This window comes from Oncorhynchus mykiss, chromosome Y, assembly GCF_013265735.2.
Source record: "Oncorhynchus mykiss isolate Arlee chromosome Y, USDA_OmykA_1.1, whole genome shotgun sequence".
NCBI lineage: Eukaryota > Metazoa > Chordata > Actinopteri > Salmoniformes > Salmonidae > Oncorhynchus > Oncorhynchus mykiss.
This window is the reverse complement of record NC_048593.1, coordinates 10,300,769-10,322,982: the sequence shown is the minus strand read 5'-3', so window position 1 is coordinate 10,322,982 and position 22,214 is coordinate 10,300,769. Positions and strand designations below refer to the sequence as shown.

Genomic DNA, 22,214 nt, shown 5'->3' with positions numbered 1-22,214 from the left:
GTGCAGATCCCTGAGAATCTCGTCTACAAAGGATTGGAAAACGTCTGGAGCATTTTTCAACCCATACGGCATGACGAGGTACTCGTAATGGCCAGATGTGATACTAAACGCGGTCTTCCACTCATCTCCCTCCCGGATACGCACCAAGCTCCTAAGATCCAGTTTTGTGAAGAAGCGTGCTCCGTGAAATGACTCCACCGCCGTGGCGATGAGAGGTAGCGGGTAACTGAACCCCACAATGATGGAATTTAGACCTCTATAGTCAATACACGGACGCAGACCTCCCTCCTTCTTCTTCACAAAAAAATCTTGAGGAGGCGGGTGATGTGGAGGGCCGACTGTACCCCTGTCCCAGACATTCAGTGACGTATGTCTCCATAGCCACCGTCTCCTCCTGTGACAGGGGATACACGTGACTCCTGGGAAGTGCGGCGTTCACTTAGAGGTTTATCGCACAATCCCCTCGTCGATGAGGTGGTAACTGGGTCGCCCTCTTTTTACAGAAAGCGATAGCCAAATCGGAATATTCAGGGAGAATGCGCAAGGTGGAGACTTGGTCCGGACTCTCCACCGTCGTCGCACCAATGGACATTCCCACACACCTACCTCAGCACTCCTCTGACCACCCCTTAAGAGCACCCAGGTTCCACAACATTTTAGGATTGTGATAAGCCAACCAGGGAATCCCCAGCACCACTGGAAACGCAGGAGAATCAATGAGGAAGAGACTAATCCGCTCCTCATGACCCCCCTGCATCACCATGTACAGTGGAACCGTGAACTCCCTGACCAGCCCTGACCCTAACGGTCGACTATCTAGGGCATGCACAGGGAAGGGTTGGTCCACCTGAACCTAGGGAATCCCTAACTGAAGCACGAACCCGCGGTCCCTAAAACTCCCCGCTGCGCCTGAATCTACTAGCGCCTAATGCTGGGAATGAGGGGAAAACTCAGGAAAGGAAATCAACACATACATATGACCAACAGGGAGCGCTGGGTGAGCCTGGTGCTGACTCACCTGAGGTGTCCGAGCGGTGCTCTGCCTGCCCTCTCGACTCACAGACGAGCTCCTCCAGCACCGGTCAGCAGTGTGCCCTCTCCGACCACAACTGGTGCAGGTGGAGGCTCCTCCTCCGGTCGCCCTAGCTGCAGCACCCCTTAACTCCATGGGTGTCAGAGCGGGAGTGCTGGGAGGTGGAACGAACAGAACCCGATCTGGACGCCCGCGAGCAGCCAGCAAGTTCTCCTGCCTGATGGACATTTTGATCAGTTGGTGTCTCAACAAGCTAGCTCCCTGCGGACGTCCTCTTGCAGGCTACACCTACAGTGGTCCATCAGGGCCCTGTCATTCCACCCCGCGTCGGCGGCCAGGGTCCGGAACTCCAGCGCAAAATCCTGCCGCTCTGCCCTCCGGTGGGTGATCGAACACAGCACGGAAGCGAGTGATGGTCCCTCGCCGAGTCTGGACCCTCCCAGACCGCGTTGGCCCACTCCAGGGCTTTTCCCGAAAGGCAAGAGACGAGGACGTTGACACTCTCCTCTCCCGAGGGAATCACGTGAACGGTCGCCAGGTAAGGCTCCAGCTGGGGCAGGAACCCCTTGCACCCGTTCCAGGAACCCCTTGCACCCGTACTCTCTCGGGAGAGCGAGCCGAATCCTGCTGGGGCCGGACTCCGCCGGAGAAGGTGGTGGTGCAGGCTGGAGAGTGGCTGAAGACGGGGTAGGGAGGCCGCTCCTCTCCCATCTCTCCATTCTCGCCATCACTTGATCCATGGCCGTCCCCAGACTGTGTAGCACGGCTGTATACTAGAGGACACGCTCCTCCATGGACGGGGAGGGCGCGTCTACTCCTGCTGACTCCATGATTGCAGTGCGGGATTCTGTCAGGTTCTCCCTAGGAGAGGTGGGTGTGGAGTCAGGCGCAGGAGCGTACGAATTGCAAGAAGGGCGTTTATTTTATTTAGTCCATCAAGAACAGACACAGGACCACAACAGCAGCCATTAAACAACAGGAATGCAGTCCAGAAAAAACACCTGTACAACAGAACAAACCAAACGCTACCCAAACAAATGACAGGTACACAAACAATCCCGCACAAAGTATAGAGGGTAGGGAGAGATGAAATACCCCACTGATGAACCTAAACTAGACACAGGTGAACAACAAGACAGACAAAACCAAACGAAAAAAGAAAAGGGATCGGTGGCAGCTAGTAGACCGGCGACGACGACCGCCGAGCGCCGCTCGAACAGGGAGAGGAGCCACCTTCGGTGGAAGTCGTGACAGTTACGTGTGCTTTATGACAGATTGTTAAAATTACGTGGACAAAAAGTGTTTATTTTGACCATGTTTAACTTCTTCAAAGATGCCAAATTGGTGGAACTACCAATGAACTGGAACAGCCATCTCAGTAATAGGTGCAATAAGAACAACTACTAAAATGTAATTAGATTGAACAATTATGTTATGTATATAATTATACATTTAAATTTAGTTAATTTAGCATACACTCTTATCACACCATCGTGCAGGGGAGTACTGCAGGTACTGCAGGATTTTGTTCCAACTAATTGATCAGTTTAGTGACTACCTAAATTCAACACAGGCAGTCTTACAGGTGCCTGCAGCACTCCAGGACCAGGGTTGCCTTCCCCAGCCATAGTCCTATCAGACTTCTGATACCAATGCAGGGTGAACCATAATTTATAAAATGGTATAGAAAAGTGTTTTGTATTTTTGAAATGAAAATGTCAGTATTTTTTTATACAAAATACATTGGAGATGAATCCAGCCCAGTGTAATTCAAATTACAAAAAACTCTGAAGTAATAAAAGTACGTATTTCACATGTACAGAACTACTGCCCATCTCTGTACACACTCATGCATGTACAAACACATTGCACAAGACACAAACAGATAATACAAACATGAAGAACTTTTCCACTCATAAAATGTGAATGTTTATTAAATGTTGACAAGAACATTAAAACACAGTATCCAGATTCCACAAAACAATCGATATTCACGAGAGAGAAAAATGAAAGCAGAGTTGTTTCTGTGATGGGGACTAGGGAGCTTGGGGCTGAGGGAGGTTGGGTTTGGGGAATGGAGAGATGGAGGAGGTGGGATAAATGGAGGGGTTAGGGGAATGGAGAGCATGTGAGATGGAGGGGGAATGGAAACAAGGAGGAGTGAGATGGGTGAGGGAATGGGGTAGATTGATCAGTACTCTGCTGATGCTGATGATAATGAGTGGGCGAAAGGGATAACTCTGAATGATCCCAACTTCTGTTTATAATGCTGGAGTCAAGAGAGTGCTTGAGTTTAAAGGAGAACTGCCTTCTCGAACCAACTTCTCTGGTTGTAAATGGCCTATGTGGCACCGATATGAAACAAAAACATTAACTACAGTGTCAAAATTGACAACAAAGTGTAAATAGGATAACGTTGGTAATTAAGTCAGTCTTGTCCAAAAACGAGATTTGGAAGTGAGTGCACCACGACATGTATGGATGGGTTGGGTATGGATTACATGCCCACTTTTGCCACTGATGATGTCTAGATGGTAAGGAATGGATTAAATGTAACAAACGTACATGATGGCTGTGACTGGTATTTGGTGAGTAGCTAACTAGCTATCTATGATAATGTTATACTGTGATTTAACTAGCTAAATACATAGCCTCTCCTGATTGTGTAATGTTATGTAATGTCATAGAGGAAGATTTGCATAGTTAACATTGCACCTGATGACAAGGTTTGATAGGATGTAAATTTAGCCAGCTTGCTATCGATTACGTTTCAACTCAAACTGGCTAGCTAAGAACCTCCCTATGCTAGCTAACATTAGCTAGCTAGGCAATTAATATAAACTCGGACAAAGACATAGATAACTAACCCAGATTTGCAAGTTAGGTAGCTTGCTACTTTTATGAGAACATGCATGTTGTTTTGGTCAATGCTTGCTTTCGATAACTCAGTCCATGGCGGCATTCTGCCTTTACTATGGAACTGGCGTCATGATCAAGAGCTAGGTTAGCTAGTGGTAGCTAGCTAGTATTCTGTTGCTTCGTCTGCAATTAGTGCTAAACTTTTCTTGTAAAAGTACACTACCGTTCAAAAGTTTGGGGTCACTTAGAAATGTCCTTGTTTTTGAAAGAAAATGTCATTTTTTTGTCCATTAAAATAACATCAAATTGATCAGAAATACAGTGTAGACATTGTTAATGTTGTAAAAGACTATTGTAGCTGGAAACGGCAGATTCTTTATGGAATATTGACATACAGCATGTAATCGAACCCACAGATACTGATGCTCCAGATACTCAACTAGTCTATAGAAGGCCAGTTTTATTGCTTCTTTAATCAGACCAACAGTTTTCAGCTGTGCTAACATAATTGCAAAAGGGTTTTCTAATGATCAATTAGCCTTTTAAAATGATAAACTTGGATTAGCTAACACAACATGCCATTGGAACACAGGAGTGGTGGTTGCTGATAATGGCCTCTGTACGCCTATGTAGATATTCCATAAAAAATCTGCCATTTCCAGCTACAGTATTAATTTACAACATTAACAATGTCTACACTGTATTTCTGATCAATTTGATATTATTTTAATGGACAAAAACATGTGCTTTTCTTTTAAAAACAAGGACATTTCTAAGTAACCCCAAACTTTTGAATGGTAGTGTACATTTTAAAAACAAATTTTTCAGTGCTAAATCAACACAGACAGTGTTACATTTAACACTGGGTCAGTGTCTCTACGGGTCCACACTATTAAGTGTTACATTAACACTGTGCTTAGAACTTAGGCTGTTACACTTTGTGTTATGCAATAACACCTGATTTAGTATTTATTTACACTAGGATTGTATGTAGTTTACACCAATGGTCTTATGGAATAACACCCTTAAATTTTATTTTTAACACTAGGAAGTGTGTATACAATAGTTTCCACCAAATGGTCTCATGCAATAACACCTCAGTGTTTTTAACCATTACAACAAGAGGTCCATATAACTTGACAAAGTCCCTCAATGTTGGGTTAAAAACATAACAATGAAATGCAAAAGTATTGATAACTATTTATAACTGCTTTTACGTACATGCTTATATAGACCTTCAGCAGGTGTACTCAAAAAATAACCACAGACCACTTCAACTGGTACAGCACTTTCAGTCACAGGTGGCCAAAAATAACTAAATGAAAACCACACCCCTATTAAACCAAGTCTCCAATATCATTTCCCAATTGCCTTTTCGAGTCATTACCCATGACCGTATTTGTAAGTGACAAAGACATGGTTGTTAAATTCTGTATATTTTCAGGTCTGCGCACTTCACCAAGTGAATTGGTAATGTAGGTGAAATGTACTGTTAATATTATACTGTTTATAACATTACATATATCATAATGACTGACGTTGATGGCCAAGGTCTACCCTAACACAGTGGCGTTTAGAAACATCCTTGTTTACAAGTGATATTATGCTGGTTTGCAAAGTGATGGGTAATTCCATTTAGAATCCAGGCAGAGCCCAGACAATGGTTGGAATGTAACCTGCATTCAAAATGACTGTTAGTATTAAGAACAGCGCTTTAAGGAGACTACCTAAAGTCATTTAAACTTGAACAATCATTAAGGTACCGGGAGAAATACATGTAAGTAACTTAGCTTAGTAACTTAGACTAGTTTAGAAACATTTATGTCATTTATCTTTCTGTAGCAAAAGATTCATCAGTCAATCAATGTACATGCAAAAACACAATTTCCCCCCCAAAATTGAGCTGCAATAATGCATGCTGTGAATATATCATAATGGCCGTGGTTTTGATGGGAACGTTTCACTCAGTAAAACAGTCACACTATCACCCTCATTGCTGGTTATTAACACCAACACATGCGTTCTTATACACAACGTGTTAATTTAACTCTTAGACTAGAAATGTCACACTGGAAAATCAACACTTGGTAACACTGGCCAATTTACTGTGTGTATTTTCCTCTGGCAAAAATAAAGGATGCTACTTGTCTAGCCTGAATACCAGTCTTTTTAGCTAACATGCTACAAATGTATGTCAGCAAGCATTCAGCATTGTAATGTTGCACACTGAAGTCGGAAGTAGAAGAATTTCGAATTCCGAGTTACCAGTTGTTTTCAACACGACAATAGTAAAGGCTCAGCTTCACTATCCTGAATCTATTCTGTACTTACGGTCACTCTATTAGTATAATTACTTCCAAATGAGAGAAAGGTTATTTTCTGTGCTTTATGTTATGTTAAGTGATGATATTTATTTTTATTCACAGGTTACTTACAAAACCTGGTGGATTTGTTGTTCAGCAGTGACGTGTGAACCCCCCTACCATATCAGAAGCAGAAGGCTTAGGCAGTACGTGGCCAGGCAACAATCCCACATTTGATCTGGTCATAGGCAAAAATACTATCACTTGTCTGTCCTGGAATTCACCTTACAACCATTGATAATGTATCCAGTGCTGTGTGTATCAACTCTACCTTGTTTTTCAACAGATGGAGTCCCATGACTAAAATACAGGTTGATACAGATCTCTGAACTGGGAGAGACCTTGCACTCAGCATTAATGTTATACAAGACACATCGATGACTTTTGTCATATTTTGTTATTATTGAATTGAATGGTGGGGGAATATCTCAGAGAATTGTCTTGCATTGCCTTTGGAAAGTATTCAGATTGCTTGACTTTTTCCACTTTTTGTTGTGTTACAACCTTATTCTAAAACTGATGAAATAATTATTTTTCCCTAATCAATCTACACACAATACCCCATAATGACCATGCAAAAACTGTTTTTTGGAAATGATTGAAAATGTATAAAAAATGAAAAATGGAAATATCACATTTGCATAAGTATTCAGACCCTTTACTCAGTACTTTGTTGAAGCACCTTTGGCAGTGATTACAACATTGAGTCTTCTTGGGTATGACGCTACAAGCTTGGCATATCAGTATTTGGGGAGTTTCTCCCATTCTTCTCTGCAGATCCTCACAAGCTCTGTCAGGTTGGATGGGGTGTATTGCTGCACAGCTATTTTCAGGTCTCTCCAGAAATTCAAGTCCAGGTTCTTGCTGAGCTACTCAAAGACATTCAGAGACTTGTCCTGAAGCCACTCCTGTATTGTCTTGGCTGTGTGCTTAGGGTCGTTATCCTGTTGGAAGGTGAACCTTCGCCCCAGTCTGAGGTCCTGAGCACTCTGGAGCAGGTTTTCATCAAGGATCTCTCCGTAATTTGCTCCATTCATCTTTGCCTCAATCCTGACTAGTCTCCCAGTCCCTGACACTGAAAAACATCCCCACAGCATGATACTGCCACCACCATGCTTCATCGTAGGGATGGTGCCAGGTTTCCTCCTTACGTGGAGCTTGGCATTGAGGCCAACGAGTTCAATGTTGGTTTCATCAGACCAGAGAATCTTGTTTCTCATGGTCTGAGAGTCTTTAGGTGCCCTTTGGTAAACTCCAAGCGGGCTGTCATGTGCCTTTTACTGCGGAGTGGCTTCCGTCTGGCCACTCCACCATAAAGGGCTGATTGGTGGAGTGATGCAGAAATGGTTGTCCTTCTGGAAGGATCTCCCATCTCCACAGAGGAACTTTAGAGCTCTGGCAGAGTGACCATTGGGTTCTTGTTCACCTCCCGGACCAAGGCCCTACTCCCGCGATTGCACAGTTTGGCTGGGTGGTCAGCTCTAGAAAGAATCTTGGTGGTTCCAAACTTCTTAAATTTAAGAATGATGGAGGCCACTGTGTTCTTGGGTACCTTCAATGCTGCAGAATTGTTTTGGTACCCTTCCCCAGATCTGTGCCTCGCCACAATCCTGTCTTGTAGCTCTACGGACAACTCCTTCTACCTCATGGCTTGGTTTTTGCTCTGACATGCATTGTCAACTGTGTGACCTTACATAGACAGGTGTGTTTCTTTCCATCATGTCAAATCAATTGAATTTTCCACAGGTAGACTCCAATCAAGTTGTAGAAACATCTCAAAGATGATTATTGGAAGCAGGATGCACCTGAGCTCAATTTCGAGTCTCAAAGCAAAGGATCTGAATACTGTTTTTTATTTTTAATACATTTGCAAAAAGTTTCAAAAATGTCTAAAATCGATTTTATAATATGGCTGTAACGTGAAAAAATGCGGAAACAGTCAAGTGGTCTGAATACTTTCCCGAAGGCACTGTATATGGGACACCATACGAAAGGATGATGACTAACATGTACTCTCAGACAAAATGGTGATAGGTACAGTATCTGTGTAGGCTGTAAATAACAATAGAAGATGAAAAACAAGTGTAATACTTGCACATTGTTATAATAGCAGAACCCTACTTATACAGTGTTGGGTTGATGTTTGAAATATACTTAGTCATGTTACCATACTTGAACTCATTGCTTACTTTACATTAATAATTCATATATATGTTGGGGTCCATGGAGGGTGGATAGAACCTAGGTGTATGGAATGTTACTGAGTGAGACAAGGGGGATTGCATGAAGTTTACATTCTGTCAAACATGTTACTGTCAAATTTCATGGCTCCTATGGAGGGAGGCAAAGGACAACAGTCTGGTTTCAGTCACTAATAAGGTAGGACAGTCATAGATTAGGGAGGAGTAATGAATGTTTTTGTCTTTGTAACACAAACGCGTGCATCGATTTTGTTGTTGATAAATGTATCTACACTCAAGCTGGCCATGTTTGTGCAATGTCCACATGTACCCTACACCTGTAGGGATGTACGTTTTGGGATTTGTGCCCTAGGAAATATCTAAAAGCTGGAGTAAACAGAGACGGGATGAGACCAAACTAGCATCTTTTCGAATATTGTGTTGACAACTTAATTGACTGAAGACAAGGGCATTCAACTCGCAGTTGTTGATATCGTGTCCATGGGAACACGTGATGAGACAACACTTCCAGTTGCAAGCTACTTTCGTAGCAAGGCGTTGTGGAACGAGTGTGTCATGAAACACATTCCAGACACTGGTACTTCTTGCTATCTTGGCATAACTGTCATGTGACAGAGGAACATCAGCTAGCTAGATAGGCTAGCCAGTTGTAGCTGTAGGTATCCCCAAGCTATCTAGCTATCTAGCTGCTGTCAGATTGGTTAAACACAAGGTCAGCGCAGGCTATAACCTACACATACAACTGAATTAGTAGATCATCTTGAGATGGTGAGTCACTTCTCTCCATAGCAAAGCTGTCTTAGCTTAGCTCACTATCACTAAATCACTCACTAATGACCTTGTTTGTTTGTTGAAATCGCTAAGACTTGTATAACTTTATCAAAGGCATGTGATCAATGACGTCCGAAGCTTCGATTCATCGAACAACCACCTGATGGTTTGGTGCTGTTTTCGGTAGAAGACAAAAAGGTTACTCTCTACACTCGCTACAGTGTGTGGGACATCAGCTACTGTATAATAATGTGGCTGCTGTAAATTATTTTGACCAACAGGTGTCCCTAGTGTACACTATGGTGATCAAAACCTTGAGTAATGACAGAATTGCCTGGAAAGCATCAATGCTTTCAGTGATCTTCGTCCACCTCCTTACTAAAAGACACTCCCAAGAAACACCCACATTAAACCACACCCCAAAGACAACTCTTGTTTGTGCTTCAGTAATGGAAACTGCATTTCCATGAGCACCGGATGAAACACATACGGAATCAGTGAATGCAGTTCACCTTTAAGCAGAGAGGAGGGAGGTGGATGGTGCTTGTAACAGCAGACAGGAAATGAGAGAAGTGGAGGTGGGATGGAGGGGGGTTGGAAAAAAAGACTGTAGGGTTTACAATACATTGATAGAACATATTATGTGCAATATTTGATGCTCAAGTGAAGATTGTACATGGGATAGTAGAGTTGAGGGTTAAAATGAGCAGTGCAGTTCAACACATGACCTGAAGGGGGTGAGCCACTCTATGGAATTGGTTATCACATTAATTAATTGTTGATTTATTAATATCACTCTGTTATCAACACAAATAGTAGGGAGGCAAGTTATACATAAGCATCAAGTTAACTTTGATGAATTCCTCCCCCTTCCCCTCTCTCTCTCTCTCTCTCTCTCACACTGAAGCGCACACGCTCACACATACAGAGTCTGCGTATAGATAGGCAGACCAATTCTGATATTTTTTCACGAATTGGTCCTTTGGCCAATTGGATCAGCTCTGAAAAGAAGCTGATGTGAAAAGATCTCATGTGATTGGTCTGCCTGAAAAGACCATTTAGTGGAAAGAAATATGCAAATTTAGCTGCCCTTCTAAATGCAATCAGACACACAGAAAGAGGAATCCATGTAATCTAAGTCAGCCAGTCACGTCACGATATCAGTCTGACTCATTCCAGTACCTCATTAAACTTCAGCTTTACAAGTTCTACCATTTCAATTCGGCACCAACCACATTTGAAATCATAATGTACGTCTAAATCACTATTAATTCTAACCCGACACAAATTTTCAACATCGAAAGCTCCCATGTAATTCTGTTTCCATGGTAACACGATTAGTGTTGATAACGCGTGGTTGCTGTGCACACAGACGGTTCTTTGATGTTTAGCTGCAGCGCTGGGTAGCGATAGAAGAGGCAGACTGTAGATGTGGCCGGAGTCCTGGCACAGTGTTACCACCACAGGACTCCCGGAGAGCTGAGCTGACATCACAGTGAGCAGTACTCACTCTGACTGAGTCGGAGCAGGTTTTTGTGGATGGTTGGCTGCATAGAGCCGAGGCTCTGCCAATACTGCAGTCAATAGACTGCCCTGTAGTGGAAGAAGGATCCAAGCACCAGCCCATCCAAAACACACAGCCCAGTGTCTGAGGAGCAATGCTCACTGTAATGCCTGTTTGTCCATTGGAAGCCAGGCCAGATCAAACATGTCCTCCAGAGCTGGTGCATCCCATAGAACCAGTATGTCTGGTAGAGCCAACATGTCCGAATAGATCAAAGGTGTCCCACAACACAATGTCGAACAGAGAAAGCAGAGCCACCAGATGTGCCATTGTTATCACTTCGGTAAAGATCAATTTGTGCTGTCGATCAAGGCGGATGTGTCCTTGTGTGCTTTACTATGCCCCTCCTCTTCTCACTTGCTCCTCCCCATAAAGTATAGCTGGCCACACTTCCCCTGGTGGCCAGTCCGGTAAATGAGGAGAAGTACCGGCTCGAGATGAGTTTTTTCTTTTCTTCTTTTGACTTGTGTAAAGACGTGTAAAGTCTGTGTGCTTGAGTTATCGGTTGTCTTTTGGCATAGGATGGAAACAGTAGGACATGCTCTAAAAGTCATACACACTGTACAATAAATCTACACATATCTTTAAAGCTTTCAGTACATCTAAGAAAATCCATAACAAAACCCCAAAAATGAAGAGAGAAAAAAAACAGTTGATACACCAAATGTAAAAAATATTCAGAATTGCACAATTTCATCCCCACAAATTAGCAACACTTCTCTTACTGTGTTTTTCTTTTTCATAATACTGTACAGACAAACATATTTTTTGTTTTCGTCATTCGCGAAACATGTTTTTGAGCTATTAAGAAAGAAAATCCAGGTTGAGGGATCGGTCGATAGCAGCAAACTGTATTTTACATCAACAGTTTCTCTGCTAGAGCCAGAAGAAAAGAGCCTGCGTCACCCTAGACATTCAGCTAGACATGGGTGGATTACAGAAGAGAAAACATTACAGGACATGGGGAGAAGGGGAGAGAGGGGAGACGGAGAAACCGAGAGGGGAGGGGGGATGGACATTTTCTTACATGAGATATGGATGAAATAGAACATAAAGGAGGAGAGAGAGACATAATGTGTGTATGTAGCTGCGTGTGCATGTGTACATCAATGGGTTAGACAGGTTCTACCAGTTATAGCTGATTGCGAAAACACAGGCGAAGAGTTCAAATGCTCAGGAGAGTAGGGGACTATTTCATGTTGTGACCGTGGGGGTAAAGGCTAAAACATGCTTTACTTTCCTAAAGGAAGAGATGAAAAACAGATTTTACTCTCTTGTCATGTCACTCCTGTCTCTGAAAGGTGGCTTTCTCTTTCTTTCTTTCTTTCTTTCTTTCTTTCTTTCTTTCTTTCTTTCTTTCTTTCTTTCTACTTTTGGCCCCAAGGGTCCCCTTGCAACTTCACCACACTCTCTTCCTTCTCTTTTCCATACTGCTGCCTGCTACATTCACTTACTACCAATGTGAACATGATAACCCTTATCACATTTACATAGGCTCTCTATCTGTCTGACTGGGAGCTCAAATAGTCTTACCCTTACCCTAACCTTAACCCAAAAAACTTAACCTTAACCTTTAACCTAACTCTAGCTCCTAACCCTAAAACTAACCCTAGCTCCTAACCGTTAACGTAATTCTAACCCTAACACTAATTCCAACCTTAACCCTAAACACCGTAGAAATAGCATTTGACCTTGTGGGGACTAACAAAATGTCCCCAGTTGGTCAAATATGTTCCGTTTACTATTCTTGTGGGGAATTCTGGTCCCCACAAGAATAGTTAAACACGTCCACACACACACTGAGGAGTTAACGTCTGGGGCTCTGTTGTAGCAGTGACTTGGCTGGTGATCAGCTGGCAGGCTGATCAGACAAAGTGCCCAATATGCTCCCTAATGGCCTCAGTCAGATTAATGATATCTGCTCCCTCTCATTTACCCTTCTCCCTCCCCCCTCCATTTGATCTCCATCCACCCCCCCATCTCTCTGTCGATCGCTCCCTCACCCCTCTATTTGATCTCGTCATTTTTCTCACTCTGTCTATCTTATTCCCCTTTTCATTTAGTAATTCCCTTCTCACCCCTCTGTTTGATATGTCTAGCTCTGTCTCCTTCTATTTCAACCGTTCCCTCTACACCATTCCCATTCCATTGTCTTGTTATCCCACAGAGCATATCTTTAATAAAGGGATGCTTAAGCAGTGGGTGGTGAGGTACTGTGGGTTGTGCCATTTTAGCATGTCTCCTGACTGGAAGGCCAATACAGCCAAGTCCCTTTGGGTGACAGACTGAGTTTTGCTGTGTCATGGTAATACTGTAGCTTCAGGGTACAGAGTTTTTGTTTTTTGTGTGTGTGTGTGTGTGTGTGTGTGTGTGTGTGTGTGTGTGTGTGTGTGTGTGTGTGTGTGTGTGTGTGTGTGTGTGTGTGTGTGTGTGTGTGTGTGTGTGTGTGTGTGTGTGTGTGTGTGTGTGTGTGTGTGTGTGTGTGTGTTCTCTAACTGTAATGTCACATCTCCTGTTCTGACTCAGCCACATCTCCTGTTCTGACTCAGCCACTTGTTCAAAGGTCACACGGTAACGCCACACTTCGCTGACTGGAAACAACGCAGTAAAGGACTGTGGGAATAGAACTACTGGCTACAAGGTGCAACTATCACAGGAGAGAGGTCAAGGTCAAGGCTCAGATAGAAAAGACAGATCATTGATTGATGACTAGATATAAATAACACGAGAAAGAGAGACTTAAGTAAGACAGTTGAGGCTGCTGAGGGGGTGAACGGCTCATAGTAGTGGTTGGAACTGCGCAAATGAAATGGCCTCAAACACATGGTTTTTGAGACCCTTCCACTGACTCTGCTCCAGTCATTACCACAAACCCGTTCTCCCCAGTTAAGGTGCCACCGAAATCCTGTGAAGTAAGAGTGAGTCAGATTAATTTTGTGTCGCGGTGTGGTCGTTGTCAGGAGGGAAACACTCAAAATCATTGGCAACCAATCTCCTAATGATAGTGATAAAGGATAAGGATAATGGGGGTGGGGGGGGCATGAAAAACCTCAGCACAACAGTAGTACGCAACGAGCGACAAGGGATTTGCAGAGGGCACAGCAAGCGGGGCGGGGCAGGGGGAAGGGATGAGGGTTCCACAGAGAAACGTAGACAATAGTAGTATACCAATCAAAGATGTCCTTTTAGTCAGTCAGCAAACAATAGCTGAACAAGAACCACAGCCTATAGCTGTCTTTTTGAGTGTGGGGTTTTATATTTATTCTTATGAGCACCTTCTTCCTTCAAATTCCTTTCCTCTCTTTTTCTTTTATTTCCTCATTTTTCTCATTTGCTCTCGTCGCGAGTGGGCCGTATCTTCATCTCGGAGAACTTGAGGGAGTACTGCCAGCCAGTCCAGGTGGACCACTCGATGCCGTCGGCATAGGAGGTGTGCTGCCCGCGGAGATACTGTCCATTCAGGTTAGACGTGTGGCAGTTACGGTACCACCAGGCACCATGGTAGAAGGAGGCACAGTTGTTCTCCGAGTGGTCGTTGTCCTTGTCTTTGGTGGTGAACTTCATTCCGTTGTGCTTTAGCAGAGCATCGCCTGTGGGTGGTGGGGGGGGGGGAGGATTGGATGGGTGGAGAACATTCATGTACAAACGCACACGCATCATATTTACACAAACATGCATGCACACACACACAAATGCACGCACAAGCACACACACCCACCCACACAGTCAAATGAAATGGACAAGGGTGAACAGAGGAGAAATAGGGGATAGATTGGAAGACAAGAAAGGAGAAATAGACAATTAAGAGAGGTTGAGCGATAGAAGAGTCTTTAGAGAGAAATACAATTGATTCCAAATCTTCAGTGCTTTGATTTGTCTTTCCTGGCTAAACCAATGTCTTTCACCAGAGCCCTCTTACATCAGACAGCACCAGAGCACCACTGCATTCCTAATTCATTTCCAAATGACTAAGGAACAATCCATCATTTCCATAGATGACGTGAGATCAGAGAGAAGCCTCCTCTCCTCTCTAAAGATCAGTCCTCATTACACAAACCACAGGGTTACAACACTTTGTTGTTCATTTATCAAAGGGCCCTATGCTGACCTCTTTATCCTTCTGCTTTTACTATCGCCTCCCTAACGATCCGATCAGCGCTCAACTGTCACATAGTGCGCACACGCGCACGCGCACACACACACACGCACACGCACACACACATACACACACACACACACACACACACACACACACTTACACTTAAAAAAGAGCTTTGAAGCCTCAGCAGGATCTAAAACTACTCTGCGAGCATCTACAGAAATAGAACTGAAGAGAGGTACACGGGACACTGCTAGCTATAGGCTACGGCTTTGAGCTGAATGTCACTCTTGGGTGGTTGGCTATGGAACGCCATTTGGGTTTTGCGTGTCAAATAATGTTATTTGACACGTAAAATAAGCTTGTTGACCAATCAAGACCTGAATATGACTGCACATCAGATAATAATTTAATACGTTCACATATTTTTTTACGTTGTTATTACACATTGATTACACCATTACTTGTATTTCATGTCACAGCATTCACCGATACGTATGCTATGATGCTGGCAAAGTTTTGTCTCGCGCATCTGCCGCTGCTTCACTTGAACGCAGACACACTTCCCCAAGCTCTGGGACAGTGCTGGTCATTAAAAAAAAGCTAGCTAGCTGATGGATGCAAACAATGTTCTTCCCCAAAAACATAGCCAAACAACATAATCTGTTTCAGTAGCTATAGTAACTAACTAACTAACGATCTAGCTAGGTGTCATAATCTAAAATAACCCACATTTATAAGACTTATTTGATTAATGATGGGCGGACCCACATATGTGAAGCTAGACACAATAAGGGTTCGCCACAGTACTTGAATTTGCGGTTCACCTTCAAAATAAAAGTCTCTAATTGAAAGAGATGCAAATTAATGCAAATAGTGACATAATAGAATAGATCATGCTAAACAAGGTTGGAATGTTGTTATATAAATTCAACAAAAGACAATTAGTTAAGTGTTCTCTAGCCTCTCATCAGGGAAACTAAATCCATTATTTGCCCAGGTAGGGTGTGGCCACATCACCACTCCACTCCCTCCAATTCCATTTTCCCACAGTAACTCGCAGCGCCACAGGGCGCGTTTCAGCATTCACACAGAGAGCCCCTACGTCGAAACATAAAAAATAAAAAAACATTTAACAACAACCCAATGTGACAACATGATAATGGTTGCCGGATAATACGAAACAATGGGAGAGAAAAGAGGAACCAGGCTAGCAGTACTTAGCGTGTAATTTGCAGCCCACTCAGTGTAACCTTGTCTGGCTGAAGGGAAGTGGATGGGACAAGGTGGCTCCACTGAACACGGTTAGAATCCAGCTGCTTCCAGCCGCAATGACCAACCTGTCCACTGAGACCAGAGGGGTATCCTACTATGCAAGCTAGATCTACTCAGATTTTCTAAAGCGAATCAGCTTCAGTTACAGTGGGGCAAAAAAGTATTTAGTCAGCCACCAATTGTGCAAGTTCTTCCACTTAAAAAGATGAGAGAGGCCTGCAATTTTCATCTTAGGTACACTCCAACTATGACAGACAAAATGAGAAGAAAAAAAATCCAGAAAATCCCATTGTAGGATAATTTGCAAATTATGGTGGAAAATAAGTATTTGGTCACCTACAAACAAGCAATATTTCTGGCTCTCACAGACCTGTAACTTCTTCTTTAAGAGGCTCCGCTGTCCTCCACTCGTTACCTGTATTAATGGCACCTGTTTGAACTTGTTATCAGTATAAAAGACACCTGTCCACAACCTCAAACAGTCACACTCCAAACTCACTATGGCCAAGACCAAAGAGCTTTCAAAGGACACCAGAAACAAAATTGTAGACCTGCACCAGGCTGAAAAGACTGAATCTGCAATAGGTAAGCAGCTTGGTTTGAAGAAATCAACTTTGGGAGCAATTATTAGGAAATGGAAGACATACAAGACCACTGATAATCTTCCTCGATCTGGGGCTCCACTCAAGATCTCACCCCGTGGGGTCAAAATGATCACAAGAACGGTGAGCAAAAATCCCAGAACCACACGTGGGGACCTAGTGAATGACCTGCAGAGAGCTGGGACCAAAGTAACAAAGCCTACCATCAGTAACACACTACGCCGCCAGGGACTCAAATCCTGCAGTGCCAGACGTGTCCCGCTGCTTAAGCCAGTACATGTCCAGGCCCGTCTGAAGTTTGCTAGAGAGCATTTGTATGATCCAGAAGAAGAATGGGAGAATGTCATATGGTCAGATGAAACCAAAATATAACTTTTTGGTAAAAACTCAACTTGTCATGTTTGGAGGACAAAGAATGCTGAGTTGCATCCAAAGAACACCATACCTACCGTGAAGCATGGGGGTGGAAACATCATTTTCATCATCGTTTTTCTGCAAAGGGACCAGGACGACTGATCCGTGTAAAGGAAAGAATGAATGGGGCCATGTATCGTGAGATTTTGAGTGAAAACCTCCTTCCATCCGCAAGGTCATTGAAGATGAAACGTGGCTGGGTCTTTCAGCATGACAATGATCCCAAACACAACGCCCGGGCAACAAAGGAGTGGCTTCGTAAGAAGCATTTCAAGGTCCTGGAGTGGCCTAGCCAGTCTCCAGATCTCAACCCCATGGAAAATATTTGGAGGGAGTTGAAAGTCTGTGTTGCCCAGCAACAGCCCCAAAACATCATTGCTCTAGAGGAGATCTGCATGGAGGAATGGGCCAAAATACCAGCAACAGTGTGTGAAAACCTTGTGAAGACTTACAGAAAACGTTTGACCTCTGTCATTGCCAACAAAGGGTATATAACAAAGTATTGAGATAAACTTTTGTTAATGACCAAATACTTATTTTCCACCATAATTTGCAAATAAATTAATTAAAAATCCTACAATGTGATTTTCTGGATTCTTTTTCTCATTTTGTCTGTCATAGTTGAAGTGTACCTATGATGAAAATGACAGGCCTCTCTCATCTTTTTAAGTGGGAGAACTTGCACAGTTGGTGGCTGACTAAATACTTTTTTACCCCACTGTAGCTTCACATTCCAGCTCAGGCTTTATTCGTATTACGACGGTGGATATTGTTTGTCCACCTGCCGCTAAGTCTAACAGGCTTGTAACTGCGTGTGCATGTCACACATGGCTAGTCGAACACCGAGCTCTTCATTGAGACATTTCTGAAACATCAATCTATAGGCGAGTCAGTGCCACATTTTCATTTGTGTCGGATTCAATATGAAATTAAAGTTATCTTTCAAATTCAGCAGGCTATTGTGTGAAATAAGCTTTTAGAAGTGGGGCGGCTGGTAGCCTAGTGGTTAGAGCATTGGGACAGTAACCGAACGTGTTACTGGATCAAATTCCTAAACTGACAAGGTACAAATCTGTTGTCCTACCCCTGAACAAGGCAGTTAACCCACTGTTTCCAGGTAGGCTGTCTTTATTTTAATACTTATTGTTAATGCCGTATTTCGGGTGCTTATCAATGCACAAGTACCCCCCCCCCCCCCCACTCCTATGGATGCTGCGTACAGTTTAAAATGTATTCTGTCATTACCATGTAACATAAAAAAATATCATTTATTTCAGTCATTTCAATCAGGGTAAGTGGAGTTAGCCGTGAGTTAGCCTGCACCGGAGATGGTTAGCTCTGAAGCAGCCATAGAAATGTACTTGGCTAAAAAGTGAGCAGCTTTCGTATGACCGGTTATCATGAGTTGAACTCAGAGTTAACCAAAGTTACGTTTGCAGCACACTAGCCTCTCCCTCATACCCTCTTAGGCCTCAAACCTGCTTCGTAGGATACCCCTCAGATCAGAGAAAATGTGAGTGAGAGTGTGTGTGATAATAACAATAACAGTTGTACTAAGGGGAGGAGAGGGTATGAGGGAGAGGCTAGTGTGCTGCAGTGGGATTCAAATGTCCAATCGGCATGTTGTCAGTTGAAGGTTAGTGGTATTGAGGTAGGAAGAGCGGGAACAAGCTTTACACTGTAACACATTAGGGTTCCTCAAGGGTTCTTTGGGAAGGGTGATGTTCTATGTGGAACCATAATGACTCAAAGAACCCGTTAAGCTCTACAATGGTTCTTTACAGTTCACAAAATGGTTCTTTGCTCTTTTAGTGATCATTTAATTGTCCAGTTTATCTAATAGCTTGTGTTATGCCATGACATATTATAACTGGCCATGGCCAGTGATGGTGTCCTGTGAAAGCCTCACGTATGGCCTTGTGTCAATTGAAAACGGTTGACTAAATCAGTCAGTGGTTCTCAATTCTCTACTCAGTGACCCCCAGCTGTTCCAGAGGTAGCTTACTTGATTCAACTTGTCAATACAATAACAACACATATGGAGTTTTAACAATATAACATGGCTGACCAGAATAAAAACCCTGTATGGTTCTTCAAAATGATCTACGAAGAGCCTTTCAGAATGAGAAATATTCTTTATACAATCATTATTAACAAAGGTTCTATAAAGAACCACAAAAAAAATGGTTTCATGTAGCTCCAAAATTGGTGTTCGACATGTGTGACATGCACACGCAGTTACAACCCTTTTTTTGGTGCTATATAGAACATATGTTAATGGTCATTTATAGAGCACCAAAAAGGGTTCTGTTATGGTTACAAGCCAAATAACCCCTGCCTGGTACTATTTAGAACCATTATTTATTTGTGTGTACAAGCCATTTACACAACACTCTCTCTTTCTGCAAAACCTGCTTGTGACAACACTCTCTCCCTACTCCTCTCATCTATACCCCCTCTTCCCATCCCTCCATCTCTCATCTGTCCCTCTTCTCTCTCTGTGTGCTCAGTTCTCAGTACTCCACTCCCCAAAGGTTCTTTAAATTGATTATTTGTTGTGACAGGCATCTGGCAGTGTTTTGTTTATGCTGCCGGTCAACCACCGTAATTAATTGGGTAGTAATTTATTCACGGTGACGGGATTGCGGCTGAGATGTGATGTTTGGGGAACAGATATACGCAGACACATACGGTCTGTCCTTGTCTCTCTGTCCCTGTCTATCCACGCCGTGGAGACCAAACCAAACGCTTCCATCCCTCCTTCCCTCAGCACTTAACAATAAACTACTGCAGAGGACAAGGCAGTTTTTACTATAGATAGTCAATGCATTTTTGAGTCATACGTATTTAATGAGTAAACCTGGGGCTTCAACATACGTGTTTAAGTGCGGCTTAACTTTGCTTTGGGTACCCCGGTGTCTCGGGTCTATAACAACCCAATCTATAATTCAAATCAAACTTAAATATAAAATGTTAATTGAAGATGAGAGTTTATTAGGTTGATACTTTATTGATTAACAAAGGGTCATTCAGATATATGTACCTGCATTTCCAGAGTAATCTCCAACAGTCAGTGGGTATCCATCATCGTCAGGGTCCACAGAGAACAGGCCAACTCCAAACATACCATACTGGGCATAGGCTGTACTGTTGTCAAAGTCCTCCAGGTCAATCCTCAACTCATAATTGCCCTGGATGGAGAGAGCATGGATCTGCTTCAACCCTAGAGAGAGAGAGAGAGAGAGAGAGAGAGAGATGACCAGTCAGAGCCACTCCCTGAGGGAGAGAGACCCCTTGTTTCCTTGAGACAACACCCACACCAAAATCATTTAATTTCAGGAGCAACATCTGCTTTGTGCTGTGCCATGTGTCTTCTAGGAAAACACTTAACGTCCCTGCCCACCGGTCAGTTCCCAGAAGTCAACCTGCTACAGTAAGTGAGAGGTCCCCTCAGCGCAGCAGGTTGCTCTGTCTGGATGCTTTAACCCATGGTCTGTCACATAACATCAAAGACAGCACTGCTCTCACTCCCGAGTCATCACAAAGCACACACTCTGATGGACACACACACACAAACGTGAGCGCGCACTCATGCACACACACACATTTGTTTTATTATCCTTTTGGGGACCAAATAGTTGATTCCCATTCTAAATCCTATTTTTCCCTAACCCTTAACCTATCCCTAATCTTAACCCAAAACCCCTAACCCTAAATCCTAATCTTAACCTAATCCTAATTGTGACCCTAACCGTAAACCTAACCCCTAAGCCTGAAAAAGCCTTTTTGCTTTTGGAGACAGGCGAAATGTGACTGACCGGCTTGATTTGGACTTATGAAGCTACATTTTAAAATTATGTTTTTAATTTTTTTTTGACATTGGATAAAAGTAAAGATTCAGAGCTATAACATGTTATATCATACACTGCATTTGTTGAGGAACAATGGGCTTTTAAAGTTGAAAAAATTGTAACCCCACTTTCGAGAAAATGTCTCTGGCGAGCTTTTCTTAGTCTACACTCATTCCGAATCATTCACACCCTCTTAAGCATTAGCCCCACCCATCTCTTTAAGGATTCACATGTGGCCATGTGCTAAACAGAGTGAGTAGTGTAGTAAAGATTTCAAGGCTAAAAGTGGTAACAGTAGTAGCCTACAAAAAGCCTATATCCTAATATGACTTTGGTGCAGGTCATGTTGTTGTTCACATTACCGTCTCTGCTAAACACACGATATCAAAAACAAAATCTATGTTTATTTGTCACATGCACAGCATACAGAAGGTGCATAATCTCGCTATAATCTTGCTAAGTGGAAGGGTCTCTACAGAAGGTGTAAACGGTACAGTGAAATGGGTAATTGCATATTTGCATAGTAGCAATATCAAAAAAAAGAAAATGTCAAGATAAAAAAAGAACAAAAAATGTCAACGGCAGAAGAGAAAGAACAAAATAATAATGAATATGTACAAGAATAATATCAAGAACAATATTAGTGCTAGATGAGGTAGTTATGTGCATACAATCAGGGGTAAAGAGGCTGGGCATCAGGATAAAAAATGAATAGCAGCAGCAACGTATGGCATGTGTGTTAGGAGAGAGGCACTGCCGAAAGCCTGGATGACTGGGAACTCGCCCCCAGTGATGAACTGGTCCGTCCACACCACGCATGAACAAGGGAAGCTATATGAGCCTGTTTCTGTCCTGCCCTTAACTTTGGTGCAGGGCATGTGATATCCATGGTCTCTTCATCGAAAAAGTCCCTGATCTTCTCAAAAATATACACGTTTAGTTGTATCCAGTCCGAGTGGTGCTTGTACAGGCAGACCATCTATGGGAGGAAGGACGTCAGTGTTGCGCAGCAGCCAAAACCTGGTCCAGACTGAGTCTGAATGCTCCTTGGCGACAACAACACCAGACTCCGGAGCATCGAAGCTGTAAAACAGGAAAATAGACCAAAAAATAAAGACCTTAAATAAAATCAATTCACCTCCCAAATTTAGATTAGAATAATAACCCCATACAATGCAATGA

At 43.1% G+C, this 22,214-nt stretch overlaps 1 protein-coding gene across 1 annotated transcript in view; it reads right to left on the bottom strand.

Annotated features, from left to right (window-relative positions):
• Positions 1 to 13,214: 13,214 nt before the first annotated feature.
• Positions 13,215 to 22,214, bottom strand: part of LOC110509604 (fibrinogen C domain containing 1) — a 245,602-nt gene continuing 236,602 nt past the window's right edge. The window contains exons 7-8 of the mRNA XM_021590592.2: positions 20,225 to 20,404; positions 13,215 to 14,381 (exon numbers count right to left, since the gene is read on the bottom strand). Of these exons, the coding sequence (XP_021446267.1) occupies positions 14,119 to 14,381; positions 20,225 to 20,404 (443 nt within the window). The 3' untranslated portion in view covers positions 13,215 to 14,118. The remainder of the gene's footprint in view (positions 14,382 to 20,224; positions 20,405 to 22,214) is intronic.